At 51.6% G+C, this 17,694-nt stretch overlaps 1 protein-coding gene across 2 annotated transcripts; it reads right to left on the bottom strand.

Moving 5' to 3' along the window:
- Positions 1-745: 745 nt before the first annotated feature.
- On the bottom strand, positions 746-17,412 carry P2RX1 (purinergic receptor P2X 1). 2 transcript variants are annotated; one of them, XM_084751325.1, is made up of 12 exons: positions 17,014-17,412; positions 7,794-7,941; positions 7,477-7,548; positions 7,017-7,086; positions 6,746-6,842; positions 6,347-6,427; positions 5,983-6,124; positions 3,285-3,412; positions 2,899-2,989; positions 2,494-2,559; positions 2,027-2,128; positions 746-1,876 (listed from the first exon to the last, which is right to left on the bottom strand). In XM_084751325.1, the coding sequence occupies exons 1-12, from the start codon at positions 17,148-17,150 to the stop codon at positions 1,811-1,813; spliced, it is 1,200 nt and encodes a 399-aa protein (XP_084607451.1). In that variant the 5' UTR covers positions 17,151-17,412; the 3' UTR covers positions 746-1,810. The 2 variants fall into 2 exon arrangements, with proteins under 2 accessions (XP_084607451.1, XP_084607452.1); XM_084751326.1 differs by having other exon boundaries at positions 17,067-17,412.
- Between the last annotated feature and the right edge of the window lie 282 nt (positions 17,413-17,694).

The following is a 17,694-nucleotide window of genomic DNA, read 5'->3' as shown; positions in this document are numbered from 1 at the left end:
ATAGCAAGGCACTGTTTAAGAAAAAAAATTAAAAAGTGAAATGATGAGAGCTGGGCATGGTGGCGCACGCACTCGGGAGGCAGAGGCAGGTAGATCTCTGTGAGTTCGAGGCCAGCCTGGTCTACAAAGTGAGTCTACGACAGCCAAGGCTAAACAGAGAAACCCTGTCTTGAAAAACCAAATAAATAAATAAATAAATAAATAAATGTGAAATGACTCCAGGTGCTCATTGGCTACCCTTGGCAAGCGGCCAGCACATTGGACGTGCAGATCCATCCCTATGAGGAGCTGTGCTGGACAGACTGGTCTAGACAGAGCAGTGTGTGCATGGGGGGCGGGGGGTACTCAGAATCCCTGGCCGGCTGAGAGCCCAGGCTGGAGGGTGTCCCCATGTGGAGTCTTCTCCACTCTCCAGCCACGAGCCTCACTTCTTCTGTGGCAGGGCCTCTACACCCCTGGGACAACAAGCCCCTTCCTCAGCTCTGTTTTTCCGAGGCTGCTTCTGGTGTGCTCAACTGCCCCCACAGCCAGGAGAAGAGCTTGCTCAGCACTGGGAAGAGTGCGGGTGCCCTGTCCTGTGCAGAGACAAGGCCCAGGGACTGCTGTGAGCTCAGCTGGGCCCAGGCACCTCTCACCAGCCTGCCCACAAGGACGTCAGCCGCTCAGCTCAGCTGTGCATCTGGCAGGTGAGCACTGAATTCAGACGGGTTTGAAAGGAAAGCAAAGAAGACAGGAATTTGTCCTCATTTCTTTTTATTGTGTCCCATCCCTTGCCTCCTCAGCCTTTGTGTTCCAACCAAGCTGGGCAAGCCGTGGAAACTGGGACTGGGCCACAGGCAAGGAGCCAGGATTCATCAGGGTACATCCCCACCTGAGGTAGCTGAGTAAGGTTCCGTGACTTGAAGGGCTGGGCTGGCCTGACTCCCTCAGGAAGGAGCATCGGCCCGTGGGGGTGATACTGTATGGAGACCATGTGTCCCTGCCTAGGGGTGTGGGTGTGTTCAGATGGCTGCACTTGCAGTACCCAAGCTGTTCCAGCCCACAGTGGGGGTGGAAGGTTGTGTGTGTGTGTGGAGAGGGGGGTGGTGTGCACATGGGGGTTCGTGAATCCCGTGTGGCACATGAGCACACTACACACTTGCTGTGGGTGTTTGAGATCTCCCCCGCACCCTGCCCTGGCTTAGTGCCTACGCCTGCCAGTTGGTGCTGACCCAAGGCTGACTGGGAGCTTAAGAGTCAGGAAGCTCCAGGATAACAACTCTTAAGCCTCAGGCACAAAGTGGCCTGTGCTTCTGGTTTAGGAGATGGGGTGTGTACCAGGCACCCACACTGTTGATGAGCCTCCCAGGGGATTCCTACAATGAAAACACCCTGTGCTGTTCAGTATGCCAACCACGGGCCAAAAGTGTCCCTCTGACTAGTTCAACCAAGCCATCTTTTTATTGTAATTTAAATAATTTAAATTCAGACTGTTACATCTGGCTAGTGGCTACCATGTGGAAGAGCACAGAGCTAGGCAGGTGAGGTTGTGGGACGGGCAGTGAGGGTCTTGGCTATAAGCACAGAGCTAGGGTGTAGGTGTGTGAGGAGCCCAGCCGCACGGACTCTGAGGGGTTGAGTGGAGGGGAAGTGTGGAATTGGACCCAGAGCTCAGAATTGCAATGCCTTGGCCGTCTCCACTCTGAACTACGGGGCAACTTGATGTCTGCCTGGCAGGAAAGCCCCTGAGAATGGCCTCTGCCCTGGCTCAAAGCCAGCAGCCCTCGCCGGAAGCCACGCACTGAGTCAAGTCCGGAGCTCAAGACTGAGGTCAGGAGGTCCTCATGTTCTCCTGCAGGACCAGAGTAGAGCTGGTGGCCGCGGGGTCATGTCCACCCTGTGTATGCAACGTGGGAACGCAAGTCAGACCGCTGAAACACTGCCCTGCCGCGCCAAGCCATGCAGGACAGCGCCTGCCAGCACAGACACGCAAGCTTGAGGTCTATGAAGGCTCCTTCCTGCTCACGGAGCTCAGAAGTTCACTTACCTCTCCAGGCCCCATGTCCTCCGCATACTTGAACTTCTTCTGCTTGTAGTAGTGCCTCTTGGGCAGGATATGAAGCAATAAGAGGTCACAAAGGACTGTGGCCTGAGGACAGGGAGGGGCAAGGATATGGACTCTGTGGCAGATACAGACCTTCCATGCATGTCTCCCAGTGGCCCCCCACTACTGATTAGTCTTGCCTGAATCCTGCCACTCCAGACCCTAGTTTCCTGGACAGGATGAGGGTTGCAAGCCCTTCTGGGGTCCGAGTCAGCCCTATCCTACTTCTCTCCTGCCTTAGCTCTGAGCCTCAGTTTCCCCAGATACACTGTTGGTCTAGGGTGGTGGGGGAAGCAGCTGCTGCCTCAGTCATGGTGGGCAGCTGTGGTCACGTTTTGGGGTTCTGCCGCTGAACATAGAAGCGAAGTAGCTAAACCCTGGACAGCAAACATGTGTCCCCCAGCACTTACCACTCCAAAGATGCCAATCCCGGAGCCGATGGTAGTCATAGTAGGGATGATGTCAAACTTCCCAGCCTGGTGGCAGGGCCCAAGGGACAGCCAGGTCAACAGGAGGGACCCAGCTAGAAAAAGTCAAGCCCTCCTCCCTCAACTCCAAACTATTCCCACAGGCTCCTGCCCATGGCTTTCCTGATATCCAGCTCCTGGTCAGTAAGCCTGTGCTTTGTCCTTAGCCCTGCTTCCCTGGACTCAAGGTGATGGTAGGAGAGGATGGCCATGTCATCACCCACGTCCACTGTCATTAGAAGCAGATCTCTGAACTCACCCATCCCTTCCCATTTCATATCACGCATAACAATAGACATCCAAAGCGGAAAGGTGCCTTGGCAGCCATCCTTCACACGGGGCAATTACCTTGCCGTCCACAAGGATGTCAAAGCGAATCCCAAACACCTTGAAGAGGTGACGACGGTTGGTCCCATTCTGCACAAAGTACCTGGCAAATCTGGGGGGGGGGGGATGGGCAGATAGCAGGAGATGGTGACAGTAACACATGGGTTGCTGGAACATTAGGAAGGGACCCTCCAGCACTGTTGAAGGAGGATGGCCAGTGTCATTCCAGGAGACCACCAGGAAGACCTCCAAGGGGCAGAGGACTCAAGCATTTAAGGTCTTGTTTCCTGCTTGGTTCCTGTTTGACAACTCACACAGGATGGAGGCCATCTAGGGCCTTCTAGTTCTCCCTGGGAACACCTGTCAACCCATGGCACTTCAGAAATAGGCAGGGGCCTGTCAGGTACCTGAAGTTGAATCCTAGAGACAGATTTTTCTCCCCGTACAGCCCGTGGAACTGGTAGATGGGTTTGCAGTGCCGCACGTGCCAATCCAGGTCACACTCCCAGTCGATGGTGATACCAACCACCCCGCCCTGCCAGGAACATAGGCACATAAGAACTGGGTTTCAGGATTCTAACACTCCTGTCTAGACTGGCAAAACAGCTTCATGAGTTTCAAAGACAGAGAGAAGCCGGGCATGTGGTGCACGCCTTTATAATCCCAGCACTCGGGAGGCAGAGGCAGATGGATCTCTGTGAGTTTGAGGCCAGCCTAGTCTACAAAGTGAGTCTAGGATAGCCAAGGCTACACAGAGACACTCTGTCTCAAAAAACAAACAAACAAAAACCAAAAAAGAGGTGCACAGTGTGCACAGTATGACTATGGAGGTTAGGGGACAATTTGGGAGGGTGGACTTCATCCTTCTATCATGTGGGACCAGGGAGTAAATTCAAATCATTAAGCATTCAACTAAGCACCTCTGCCAACTCAGCTGCCTTGCTCCCCATTGGCACCATCTCAAAGAGAGGACATTCTTTATTTGAGAAGGGACACTGAGATCCTGCTGAAGGTCTGTCACCGTCTCTGCTCTCACCTCCCACCGCTGATCAAGTTTTTCCTACCACAGGGCCTTTGTGCCTGATCTCCTTTCACAAACCTGCCCTCTTTCTCATTATTTGGCTATTTGTCTTGAAGGCTTCCCTGACCACTGACCACCACCTCAGCCTAAAATATGTCCCTTTCTAAACAAAGCCCAGGGTTTTGTTGTTGTTGTTTTGTTTTTTTGGTTTGGTTTGGTTTGGTTTTTTTTTTTGAGGGGGGGAGGGGTTGAGACAGGGTTTCTCTGTGTAGCCCTGGCCATCCTGAACCCACTTTGTAGACCAGGCTGGTCCCGAATTCACAGTGATCCACCTGCCTGTGCCTCCGGAGTGCTGGGATTAAAATTGTGTGCCACCATGCCCAGCCCCAGGTTTTCTTTTAGGCCATTTGTCATTTATGGTTTTATTTCCTTGGTTGGTTGACTGGTTTTTGTTAATTTTCAGTTCATGTGTGCACCTATCTGTGTGAATGTCTGCCATGCCTTGGGGTGCTCCAGGCTCAGGAGATGGAGCCAGGAGTTGGGCTCCCTGGAGATGGAGTTACAGGTAAACCACCTGATGTGGGTGCTGGGATCTCAAGTTGGGTTCTCTGGAAGGACAGCAAGTGCTTTTAATTGCTGAGTCATCGCTCCAGTTCCTTAGTGTTTTGAAACTGGATATTACTGTGTAGCCTAGGCTGGCCTTGAACTCCTGATCCTCCTCCTTCTGGCTCTTTTGTGCTGGGATCTTAGGCGTGTGCTAGCACACTTGCCCTCTCCTATGTGTATTCTGTGTGATTACTTATTGACCTCTCTCCTCTAAGACAGTCAGGTCCAAGGGGACAGAGCCATCTGGCATTCATCACTGTTTCTCAGTTCCTGGCTCAAGTCACAGTGGTGTGGGGAGACAAGCAAGCAGCCTCTGAACTAAAGTGACCTGTTAGGTCTGGGAAGAAAACACTTGAGAGAGTGAAGTGAAGCATGGAACAGGACAAGTGGGTGCCTCAGGCCGAGAGGTGATCAGAGAAGTGGGCGGGGAGCTGAGCAGCTCAGCAGGGAGGCAGGAACAGAGATGCAACCGCTTTCAGTAGGTGAGGGCAGGCGTGGGTTCTAAAACCAGGTGGGTTGTAAATCATCCTGATGGCGGGTCAGGCAAACTGAGGTTAACCACTGTCTAGCTGCTTTAACTCTATGTGTCTCTTGACAGCAAACACCTGCAGAGCTCTGTCATGCACAAGTGTGTCATGAATGGTGACCTCACAGAAAAGCGACTGGTTGCCCTCCCCACATAGGCAGCTGCAGGAGCATGTGCAAGAAAGACCCAGCAAGAACATGGCATAGGATTACCCCAACGGGGCAGGGCTGAAGTGCTCACTAACAGGTGCATACTCATGCTCACGTGACCCTCACAGCACTCCCAAGGGAAGGAATGGAGCGATTAGTGTCCTGGGTGATGAATCACAGACGCTGAACTTAGGCCTATCTGAAGGCACACCCTAGCTGGGAGGCAGAGCAGGGCTTGGACCTAGGCTGCATCTCTGAGAGCCTTACTGTGGTTTTGGGACCCAGGGAACACATGAGGCCCTCAGTTCCATCTCCGCTATGGGGAAAAAAACAAAGCAGCACACTGATTTTAGGCCGTAGCACAGCTCAGTGTTAGGGTACATTGGATGCAGAAGGATTAGGAGTTTGAGACCAGCCTAGGCTATATAGGGAGGAGACCTTGACTCAAAACAACAAAAAATAATGGAAGGGAGTGACTGAGGGAGGAAGAGAGGGAGGGCGGGAGGGGAGAGAGAGAGAAAGAGAGAGAGAGAGAGAGAGAGAGAGAGAGAGAGAGTGCAAGTGAGAGAGAGAGAAAAACTATTGAACATCCAAGTGATGCTGTCTGTCCACATCTCTTCATTCTTGTGCCTCCTTCATGGCAGGTTCCAAACAGGAGGCCCCTCAGGGGCTGTAGCACTAGGGGACAGTCCCATGCATACACTTGGCCTGTGCCAGGGAGGTCTGAGAGGCAGAATGGGGCTGGCAGGCCTGTGTTATGACACCCAGCTGGACTCGCTGGTACTACCTTATCCCATCCATACCTTCTCAGCCAGGCTGCGGAAGTCCTGGCCTGACTCTCGCACCACATAGCCGAGGCTGAAGACTGGGCACAATGGGTGAAGAGTCTTGTGATAGAGGCATTTCTTCATGTAGGTGCCATTCACTTCCTCCACCAGGTTGTGCCTGTGTGGAGGGCGTAGGGAGCAGCCATGTGCCGGCTGGGAGGGTGCTCAAGCCGCTCAGCACTAGGACCGCCCAAGAGATCTGGAGTAGCCATCCTCCAGAGAAAGCCGCCCTGCAGGAGGTCGGCTGAGTGCAAGCAGCAGAGATAGAGGGAGACAGCGTGTTGAGAGCAGCTGCAGCTGCATCAAGCCACCTGCGTCTCTGCCCTCCTTTCCCACGAACCTGTTGACCTTGAAGCGTGGAAAGCTGATGCTGTTTTTGATGTAGAGGGTGAAGTTCTCAGCCTCGTGGAGAAGAGCAGGGCTGGCGGAAAGAGCACTCATTCAGTGACCCTCCCCAAGAGTGTTTGCAAGCCCTGAATAGCTTGTCAGGAGACAGGGAGCACAGGGGCTCTCCCACAGAGTGCATCAGTGCATCGGTGTGCTCTGGGGTTGCTGTGGCCACACTGCTGATGGACCAGAAGCTTATAACCTCCGAGACCAGGGAGACTCTTTGGCCTAGGCGACATGGATAGGATGAGGCGTGGGATCAGAAGTATAAAGATCCCGTTCTTGCTAGATCCAGATGTCTGCGGATCAGAACCCTGTCTCTAGCTCCCTGGAAGGGCAGGACATCAGTTACCTTGGGATCTTGTCATCCACCTCTACGGGACACCAGCCAAAGATCTCACACGTCTTCACAGTGTCATTGAAGGGGACACAGTTGCCTGTGCGAATACCTGCGGGGAGAGAGGAACCCCTGTGTTCTCACCCCACTCTGAGCTTCCACAGCATGGTAACAGAGAGACAGGATGGACCCTCTCAGTGGAGAGCGGCTTGGTGGGATGTGGGGTACAGAGAGAAGCAGACACAGCAAAGTGGCTGTGGAGGTGACAGGAAGGGGCTGGTCTTACCTTGGGCTTTCCTTTCTGCTTTTCCTGGAGTGCAGCCACTGTCATCCTGGCATATGCCACCTTCTGGGTTCTGGGGGGAGGGAAAAGCTGCTGGTCCCAGGCCCTGGGGTGTGGTCCTAAGGAGGACCCTCTCCTGCCCCCAGGGCCACAGTGTAAATGAGGAACAAAATCTTCTATTCTGTGGGAGACCCCTGATCACAGGCTCCTTCTCCCATATTTATCCTAGGTTTCTGCTCCGCTGCTGAGTCAGTATCCACTGGCAGGGGACTGGAGGTTGGGATGGAGAGGCCCAGTGCCCAGTAATGATGCTAACAATGGCTGAGGGTTATTTTGTATGACTCTCTGTCTAACATTGCATCATAACCTCATCAGAAAACTTGTCCCACATCACCACCAAGGACCAAGGGAATTCCATTACGTTGTCTCCCCTGTGGGTCCAGGAGAGGGATGGGGTCCTTACCTCTGCACAGTGGCCTTGAACCTGCTGAGGGGTCACGATGAAATTGGTCATAACTACAAAGGAGCTGTCCCCCTGGAAGTGAAAGACAGGGAGATGAGAGGGTTGGTAGAACTGCCCCAGGAATCTAAACGCCGCCCCAGCAGGACTCTGAACCCCACCTGACACCCAGCAGACACCATATCCCATGATATCACTGTGGAGTGAAAGGACTCGTCTCAAAGGAAGGGAGACTGAGGCCCAGAGAGCAGGAAACAGGACTGGTCAACCTGAGCCAGGGCTTACGGGAGGAAGGATGAGAAAGCCCTGAGCCAGCTCACCTGTGCTGGGAAGACATAGTCAGCCACATCCCAGACCTGGGACCCCATGCCCTGGAGCTGGGTCACAGCCAGGCCCTTGAGTTTCACTGACACACTGCTGATGAGGTTGCTTGAAGTCTGGTATCCCTTCTCATAGACGAACACCCACCTGCCAAAGGCCAGGGGAGACATGGGAGTTGGGTTCTGTGCATTGCTGGGCAGGGCATCCAAGGACGCGAATGGCTGTGAGGGCCTCCGTCTTTTCTGGCATCCTCTGGACGTCCTCTTGACCGCTTCAGATACATTTCTGAGCGTTTTTTTTTTTCCAAGTGGTTTCCCAGGTTGGAGGCAAGACAGCTGCCCCCTGCTGGCCTGTGCCTAATTTCCCACCACTCCACCAATCCATGCAGCTTCTGACTGACTATATCCCCTCCTAATCCTTCTCCAAGAGCTGTTTGCCAGGGCTAGCTGGTCAGCTCTTGACCCCAATCCGCCTTCCCAACACCCTGTTTCTTTCTACATTACTTCCAGCAAAGTATGAGGACCACCCAGGAGACTGCCTTTGCCTCCCAGCCCCGCTCCTCAGTGCCATGAGGTTTGGAGTGGTTTCTTCCTCTTCCTCTTCCGCTATAAGATAGGAATAACATTAGTGCTTGTCTATGTTGAGTGAGTTAGTGCAGAGAAGTTGTTAGAATGCTGCTGGCACCTAACAAAGGCTACCCAGAAAGAGGGGGAGGAGGACAGTGGGAAAGGACGCCAGGACAAGGGGAGGGGCAGTGTCCCTGCAGGTCCTGTACAGCAACAGGTGAGACCCAACAAAGGTTTGGTTTTCCCTGAGGCTGCCTGCCCCGCCTGGCAGCATCTAGCCCCTCCCCCAGGCTGTTGTGTGAGTGGCTCACGTTTAATCCAGGAGGTTCAGAGGAACTGATCTAACTCCAGGACGATAACGTGGCCAAGGCTTGCCAATCAATGTCCCACCCTCTCCACCCTCTGGCAGAAGTAATGAGTCTAACTGTCATTAGAGGAGTGGCAGTAGCCAAACCAGTTTGTTTTTTGTTTGTTTGTTTGTTTGTTTCTGGAATTTTTCTAGGAAAGAAACTTCCTCTGTGCTGGGTGGCTAAGCAGGCTGGCTGTGACACCATTATCGTTGGCCTTTTTTTTTTCCATCCCCAAGCACAAGCCTGAGGATGTAACCAGGAGATGAAGAGGACCAGACTCTGACGATGTTGCTGGACCCCCTGGAGGCAGGGAGTTTCTGGACTTTCCTAGAACATGAGCCATTGTGTGAACTAGCTTAGGTTTAATTTCTGTTGCTTACTCTAGGAGTTTTGCATCTCAGGTCTCTCCAGGCATAGCCTCTTTAAAAGAGACTCTGTAGATTCAGGATGTGTTGCCCATTGGAGCATGTACCTACAGCCCTCCGCAGGAAGAAGACAGTGGGTGTATGCTCCCTCCATCCTTTACCTCACCTAGACAAAGAGCTCAGAGTCATCTGTTCTGTGGATAGGATTCTCTAAGACATAGTCACAGAGTCACTATCATTTCTATATCCTGGGCTCCAGGGAAGCATCTGGACCGCTGTTTTATTGCTACTTCAATGCTCTCCTGTCCAGAAATCCGTTGGAACTTACTTATCCCTCTTCCAAGCCTAAGTGTGGTTACTGCTGCCCCCTGCAGGCTACAAAAAGCAACAGGTGAGACCCAACAAAGGTCTGAGTTCTTTTAAGGCTGCCTGCCAGGCTGCCCTGCTGGAAGTCAAGTCCTCAGCGGGCTTCCCCACTCCCTTGTTCCCTTTCTGCACTCAGGGTTCTTCTCTGCACCCCACCTTAAAGGGGCTGCTGTGGAGGAGGGGGGATGTTGCACATTCTGAGCCCTCCTAGAGAAGCCACTGGTTCCCTCCCTTAACATTTCCATCCTCAGAACCTCAAATTTCTCTCTTTGCCCAAGAGCAACACAACAGGTGGAGGAACTGAAGTCTGTGCATGACCTTCCTGAAAGTCAGAGGTCAACACCGGGAGTGGTGGCGCACGTCTTTAATCTCAGCACTCGGAAGGCAGACGCAGGTGGGTCTCTGTGAGTTCGAGGCCAGAGAGGTCCACAAAGTGAGTCCAGGACAGTCAAGACTACGCAAAGAGACCCTGTCTCAAAAAACATTGAAAAAAAAGAAAGAAAAAAAGAAAGAAAGAGAAAAGAAAGAAAGAAAAAGAAAAGAGAAAGTCAGAAGTCAATGAGGAGCAGACCCAGGGCTGGAGGCACCCTATCCAGGGTTGTGCAGCACTGGTATGAGTGTGTCTCCCAGAGCTCCTTCCTGGCCTCAGCTGTGGGTTGGGACCAATACACAGTTTCTGGCCTATGTCTGCCCCTTGGGTCTTGATGGTCAAAAGGAAATGTCAAATCAGATATTTGTTACCTTAGTTCTGGTAATATTCGCTTTGGCATGGCAGCAACAGTCCTGCTGTTCCAAAGCTATGTTTTCTGTGTGTGTTTTTTTCTTTAAAAAAGAGTTTATCTTTAACTATGTATGTGTGTGTGTGTGTGTGTGTGTGTGTGTGTGTGTGTGTGTGTGTATGGGCTTAAACACTTAACTATAGATAACAATGAAGACCAAGAGAAAAACATTGACTGCTGTGGAGCCAGAATTACAGGTGAGTGTGAGCTGCCCACCTGACATAGGGGCTGGGAACTGAACTCAGATTTTCTGCAAGAGCTGTACATACACTATTAACTGCTGAGTTATCTCCCCTAAAGCTATGCCTCCGCCTGGCCTTATAGTTACTACTCTGGGAAGGCCATCAAAGAGGTCAGAGGTCACCTGGGTGTGGTGGTGCAGGAGTTTAATCCCAGCACTCAGGGAGGTAGAGGCAGGCAGATCTCTGTGAGTTCGAGGCCAGCCTGGTCTACAAAGTGAGTCCAAGACAGCCAAGGCTACACAGAGAAACTCTGTCTTGAAAAAACAAGAAAAGAAAAGAAGGAAGAAGGAAAAAGAAGAAGAAGGAGGAGGAGGAGGAAGAGGTGGTGAGAGGTTAAAGACACTGGCATCTTCAGAAGTTCCACCCCCACGCTCCCAGATGTGACCCTTGCCAGTCTCTCTACCTCTCCTGGGGCTCCCTTCTCCAATGTTCCTGGGAAGAGGACACACACTGAGGCGGCCCATGTTCAAGTACTAGACCTACCTTTTGCCTGATGCTTAGCTGCATGCTAAAAGCTAAACCTCTGTGAGCCCTGACTTTCTTAGGAAAACAGAGGATGCCCCAGGCCAGGTCCATGAGACAAAAGCATCTTGGTGATTGCCTAGGGAGGCCTCTATAAGTTCCCTTTAAGTAAATTAGCAAAGTGACTGGTGTGCAGTAGACACACGAAATGAAAATCTCTCATCAAATCCTCTCCGTTTCCCTCACCTTCATTCTCAGCCCAGGGCAAGCTCTGAGTGAGCTGTCACAGGCACTGTCTGGCTAATCTACCTCCACATCTGTGATCTGCCCCTACAACTCAGCCCTACACATCTAGGTAATCATTCAACAAACATGCATGTAGGTAGCCCATCTTCTGGGCCATCTTCCTGACACTAAAACCACAGAAGTGTGCAAAACCCAAGAGCATGCCCTCAAGAAGTCTGCGCAGATGTCTGCATCTCTGTTTGCTTATTGGTTAATATTGTCAGCTTGATTGTATCCAGAGTTGCCTAGGAGGCTCTCCTCAGGACATGCCCACAGAGGATTAAATGAGAAAGGAAGTTAACTCAGAGTGAACAGTGCCCGTTGGGTGCGGTGGCACACACCTGTAATCCTAGCACTTGGGAGGCAGAAGTCGGTGGATTACTGTGAGTTCGAGGCCAGCCTGGTCTACAAAGCGAGTCCAGGACAGCTAGGACTTCACAGAGAGACCAAAACCCAGACCAAACCAACCAACTAACCAACAAACCAAACAAAAAAACACCCCTCAAAAAACACAAAAAAACAAAAAACAAAACAGAGTGAGCAGTGGCTTCCATCAGGCCCAGAGATAAAGATGCAGAGAAAAAGCCTCCACTCCCTTCTGGAGTGTGTGTCTCTTGCGGCTGACACCCTCCGCTGGCTTCACACCCCAGCTTCTTTGCTCTTCCAATGTGAACTGAGGGCTACTAGCTCTCCAGGAATCTTCCAGGTCTCCAGTGCTGTATTGGGACCTCTGAGCTCTCCAGCTTCGTGGACTGATCAGCTACCAGGCTCCTGGCCTCTCCAACATGCAGACAGCCGTTGTTAAACTACCTAGCCCACATCTACCGTGTAAGTCAATCTAGTGACGCCCCTTCTACGCTGCACAATCTGTCAGTGCTGTTCCTGTAGAGGACCCTTCCTAGCACAGATCCGGCCACTGAGGAGCAGGGGCCATCGCTTCAGTGAGCCTGACCACATCCACCTTGGGCCTTTGAGACTGGTCTGTGGAAGTGTCTGGAACTGTGGGCTAAAGAAGTCCGTGGATGCTGTAAACAGAGCTTAATAGGACATTCTGATGGGAATTTAAAAGACAAGAATACTAAGAGAAATGCAGCCAGTGGGGGCTCAGATCATGAGGTCTCACAGGGGAACAAAAGCTCTTTTGGGAACTGGGCCATCTGGGTCATTCTTGCTATATACTGCCAAAGAACCTGACCTCATCCTGCCCCCATCCTGAGAACTTGAATGAGGCTGAAAACTAGCAATAAACCAGTTTTGGGGGAGACAAAGTTTCACACATCCTAGGATGGCCTCGAGCTCACTGTGTAGCTAAGGATGACCTTGAACTTCTGCCCCCACCTGCAGAGTGCTAGACCTATAGGGATGCGCCCCCATGTTTATGTGTATTGGGGATGGAATCCAGGACTCTTGTGCCTGCTATGAAAGTACAGTCCCAACTGAGCTACACATCCAGCAAGGAAAGTTTAGCCGAGCAGGGGACACCAACCATGAACGTGAGCAACACCATGCGGTAAACTGAATACAAAGGAGAAAAAGCAAAGTGGAAGCTACCATTCTCTCTGCTTCCTGACTGCAGGCGCAGGGAGACCAGCTGCCTTAGGCTCCTGCTGCCACAGCCAAAGATGCTCTCACCACCAGGAAAGACTGTATCCTCGAACCATGAGCCACCATTAACCCTTTCTTATTTAACTGCCTTTATCTGTCAATTTGTCACAGCTACAAGAGAGGTAACTGATATGTGTGGGAACCCACATCTTGCACCAGATACAACAGGACTGTTTGGAAAACAGCTCTGTAGTTCCTCAAAATTTAAACATGGGATTTCATGTGCTCCAACCCCACTACTAGATATATACCTTACAGAAAAACAAAATCTACTGGTTCACCAACACCAAGGCAGCAATGCTTATAGGAGACAAAAGGTAGGAACAGCATAAAATGTCCAACCACAGGTACTCTAATAAAATATGGTGCATCAACATATGGAATAAAAAGCATCGGGGCCAGGCATAGTGGCGCACACCTTTAATCTCAGCACTCAGGGGGCAGAGGCAGGCAGATTGCTGTGAGTTCGAGGCCAGCCTGGTCTATAAAGTGAGTCCAGGACAGCTAAGGCTACACAGAGAAACCCTGTCTCGAACACCCGCCCCCCCCCCAAAAAAAAAACAACAACCAGAAAACCCAACCAAACAAAGAGCATTGGGTTACTGGTACACATTACAACCAACATAGCAAGTAAAAGAAGCCAGATACAAAAAGGCACATGGTATGTGGTTCTATTTATAGGAAATGCCCAGAATAGGCAAGGCAAGCTATGAGGAGAATGGGGGAGCGGTGATTACTAAGGGGTACAATGTTTCTTTTTAGAGTGATGGGAATATAATTATACATGATAATTATACAGCCTTGTGAATAATAATGACCACAGACTTGTGAGGTTTTGTTTGTTTTGAGACAGTATCATCCTGTACTCCAAACTGGCTTGGAATTCACCATGTAGCTCAGACTAACCTTGAAATTGTGACTGGGCTGCCTTACCATATCGAGTGCTGGGGTTACAGGTAAATCTCACCCATCAAACATGGTCAAGTCAGAAGTGTGTGTGTGTGTGTGTGTGTGTGTGTGAAGACTAAGGAGTAGCTCAGTGGTAAGCATGTGCTTAGCTTGTGCAAGGCCCTAGCATTAAAAAAAAAAAGAAAGAAAGACAAGTTAATTAGAAGACAGGATAGTATGGTATTTGAAGTCTCATGTAAGTTCCAGTCACAAAAACAAAACAAAAAAACCATGCAACTGGAGCCAGGCACGGTGGCACACACCCTTAATCCCAGCACTTGGGAGGCAAAGGCAGGTGGGTCTCTGTGAGTTCGAGGACAGGCTGGTCTACATAGTGAGTTCTAAGACTCTAAGGCAACCAAGGCTACATAGTGAGACCCAGTTAAAAAAAAAAGATCCAGTTGAATTTTGTTTTTGTATTTATTTGGTGTTTGAGGTAGAAATAGAGTCTCTCTACATAGTCTTAGCTTTTCTAGAACTCACTACATAGGCCAGCCGGCCTCAGTCTCGTAGACATCCACCTGCCTCTGCCTCCCAAGTGCTGGGATTAAGGGTATGTGCTACGGTTAAATGTGTGTGCACTTCCATACCAGGCCAGTCTGGCACACCTACACTCACCCAGCAGGGTGTATTCTCTCTGCTTTCCAGCAGGAGGGACCCAACCCCTCCAACAAGAGCACTCTACCTATGACATCACGTTAGCCTGGGCCAGCAGAGGCTCCACCTTCCGGAGTTTCTTCCCCTAGTTGCCTTGGACCTACAGGAAGACCATGACCAATAGAGACCAGAGGCTAAGCCTCCCTCCTCTAAGACTGTTCCAGGTCTTGGCATCTCAGCTTCTTGACTATCAATCCACCCATCTGTCTCTTTTCCTAAGTCTCAGGGCCTCTTTCTTTCCTTTCCTTTTCTTTTCTTTTCTTTTCTTTTTCTTTTTTTTTTTTTTCTTTTTTTTTTTTTTTTTTTTTTTTTTGGTTTTTCGAGACAGGGTTTCTCTGTGTAGCCTTGGCTGTCCTGGACTCACTTTGTAGACCAGGCTGGCCTCGAACTCACAAAGATCCCCCTGCCTCTGCCTCCCGAGTGCTGGGATTAAAGGCATGCGCCACCACCGCCCGACCTCAGGGACTCTTTCATCAGTGTCCTTCTGTTTGTCTCTCTGTCCATCTCCACCTCCACACTGCCCATCTCCAACATGGGCTTCGCTGCGTCTGGTGCCCTAAGACGGACTCTCTTGTCCTTGCATCCCTGTGTCATCCCTGCAGCACCCACATGAAGGGGAAACCAGACAAATATCTAGAAAAGAGGAGGATTCTTAGAGCAAAGCTCCTCCCCTCACAAGGAAGAGCACGGCCATCTCCTACCGCTGTCCTCTGTGACAATGGGGAAACTGAAGCCTGAGATGCCAAGGCTCTTCGAGTCTTAGCTGCAAGGGTCAGTGTAGCACCAGACAGTGGCCAGATGAGGGCGACAGAGACAGTAAGAGCCACAGCTGGAGCTAGTAAGAGACCCTCCCCCTCCCCTAGTGGGCAGGAAAGCCTGGATTTGGGGACCTGAAAACCTTGTTTTTGGCTCTGGTGTATGATTTGGGCATTGTAATGAGACTGGATGCATCCTTCACCTCTGATACCCCCACCCTCACACCAACTAGGACTGCATCCATTTGAAGCTGACGGACCATTTTGGGTCAGGAGAAAGGAAAGAGGGAGTGGGTGAGGTTCCTGTCTCAGGAGGTTTATATCAGGGCCGTGGGCAGGGGGGAAGGGAGGGGGCTCAACCTACAGCATGGCTGGGTAGTTGGACTGTCCCTTCTGTTCTGACACTGTGTGACAGCCAGGAACTGCTCACAGCCCTGGTTCTGAAGACATAGCTGAGAGCCCTCGGGGCCTGAGTGGGGACCATCTTTTCTGCCTCCCCTCGTGAGAAACAGGCTGAGTCTGAGTAGTGGCTTCTCCTTTTCTGGAGGAACTAGAACGAAGTCAGCGGTGGACTTTTAGGCTCCTCTTGTGCTCAGTGTGGCCATTGGTGCCCGTTAGAGCGTTTCCTAGGAGGAAGTGAGGGGGCAGAGCAAAGGCCCTGGGATGATTTGCCTTGTGACCCAGAAATTCCAGGCTTCTTCTCTGGGCCTTAGTTTTCCTCGTGAGCTCCGCCAAATTGATTTGTGAGTAAGAAGGAGGCAAAGCTTGAAAGGCAGCAGAAAAGTCCTGGCTTTGGCTGCATCTGATCAGCTCTGCATCTTAGGGGACCCGGGTGCTAGATGCTCCCACGGAGTCAGTAGCACATGGGTAACTCTTTGGGCCCTTGGTCCCAATCCCCCAAATGGGAATTTGCAGAGCCCTCAGAACCACCTCACGCCAGAGTGCTGGATGTTCGTAAGCTCTCATCAGGACCCAAACCTTTTAGTGACCCAGGGCCTCTAGGAGCTCTTTTCAGCGTGACTGTGAATAAACATAACACCTCTTACTTGTGACACATCAGGCACCCAGCTACCTCAGACCCAGGGCAGACAGAAACACAGCCATATGTTTGCACGTGCATCAATAGGTACACAACGCCCTTGGTACATGCCCAGACATACAAGACATGGGCAGGACACAGGTACATTCACATGGCATCATAACACAACACACATGCAAGATCCTGCCACCAGGAAAACCAGACTCAACTTTAAAATGTGGCCTGTGCATGGTTCTCAGGCTAGCCAGATAGATGGCTGAGGGAAACCTGTGCTGCTCTGACCTTGTGCCAGGGGAGAAGATGCCACAGTTGGGCATGGAGACGACTTCCTGCTTCATGCCCTGGTCTAGATGCTGAGTGTTCAGAATCCAAGGATCTTTCAGTTCCCAGGGTCCCAGATACTCAAGTTGCCTTCATTCAGACTAGAGACAGGAGCAGAGCCTATCTTCTGGCTAGTAAAATGGGGTGTTGCTGCATCGGTAGCTGTGTGTTGGGTGTTGGAGGTGAAAGGGGCTCTTGCAGTGAGCATCACTCACTCACCAGAAAGGACCATTTACAATGTCACTTCCTCAGGACCCACAACAACGTCGCCTCTTGGTCACCATGCACCCAGAGCAGTGTGTCCCATTTTGCCTTGGTGTCTCCATCTTGACAGTGGCTTAAGAGGGCCTATTCCTTCCTAGTAGCATGGTGGCTCACCAGAAAGGCTTTCCAGTGTGTAGAGAGATGAGGGGCTCCTTAGTACCCCAGATCTCAGAGGACTGGTACCCAAAGGGGATGAGGAGGGGACTTAGACTCACCCAATGACGTAGACCAGAACCACCAACTGGATCAGACGGAAAATGACGCCCACCTTCTTGTTTCGCACCAGCACCATCCGGGGAGTGTCATACTCAAAGAAGAAGGCTGACAGTTCATCCTGCATCCGCCGAGCCATGCTGGGCCAGGAGGGGCTCAGAGATGTGGTCAAGGACCAGCCAGCATCTGTGCCTACAACTATAGCAGTGTAGTGACTGGAGGCTTCCTAGCCCCTTAAGAACAGAGCAGGCTAGGTGGGGCCAGAGGCCAGGAGGCTGGGGTTAGTTGGAGGGGTCTGGATTGGGAGGGACCCCCCCTGGATGATCAGAACAGCTTTTGGCTGCTGGCAGTCAGTGAAGTACCGGCCAGTGGTGCCCCGTGAAATAAATTCCCAAAGATAGACAGAGGCGGAGCCAGTGGGGCCACCCAGGCCCAGCCCTACTGCCCATCTAGGCTCCGCCTGGTTTCTGCTAGGCCTCCGGAAACAGGAGCTGCTGGCCGGAAACCACCATGACCACCAGTCACAGGGACAGAGATAAGGCTACTGACTAGCCCCACTCCAGGAACTTGACAGGACGGAACTTGGGTGGGAGGGGGGGGTCAGTGCCTGGCTAGGGCTTGAGGTGAAACCCCTCAGATCCCTACTCCATCCCCACCCCCCACAGTCTCAGAGTTGGCAACTC

The sequence above is a fragment of the Acomys minous genome, assembly GCF_964271855.1.
Source record: "Acomys minous genome assembly, chromosome: 12".
Classification (NCBI taxonomy): Eukaryota; Metazoa; Chordata; class Mammalia; order Rodentia; family Muridae; genus Acomys; species Acomys minous.
Note: the sequence above shows the minus strand (reverse complement) of the source record. Positions and strands in the feature narration are given on the sequence as shown.

What these genes read in the sequence shown, in the direction of transcription:
- P2RX1 (XM_084751325.1), bottom strand. Translation starts at nt 17,150, where the DNA reads ATGGCTCGGCGGATGCAGGATGAACTGTCAGCCTTCTTCTTTGAGTAT. An exon ending in CCACGCTTCAAGGTCAACAG is followed by an intron (nt 6,125 to 6,346) that starts GTTCGTGGGAAA and finishes CCCTCCACACAG; the next exon opens with GCACAACCTGGTGGAGGAAG. An exon ending in TCTCTAGGATTCAACTTCAG is followed by an intron (nt 2,990 to 3,284) that starts GTACCTGACAGG and finishes CCCCCCCCCCAG; the next exon opens with ATTTGCCAGGTACTTTGTGC.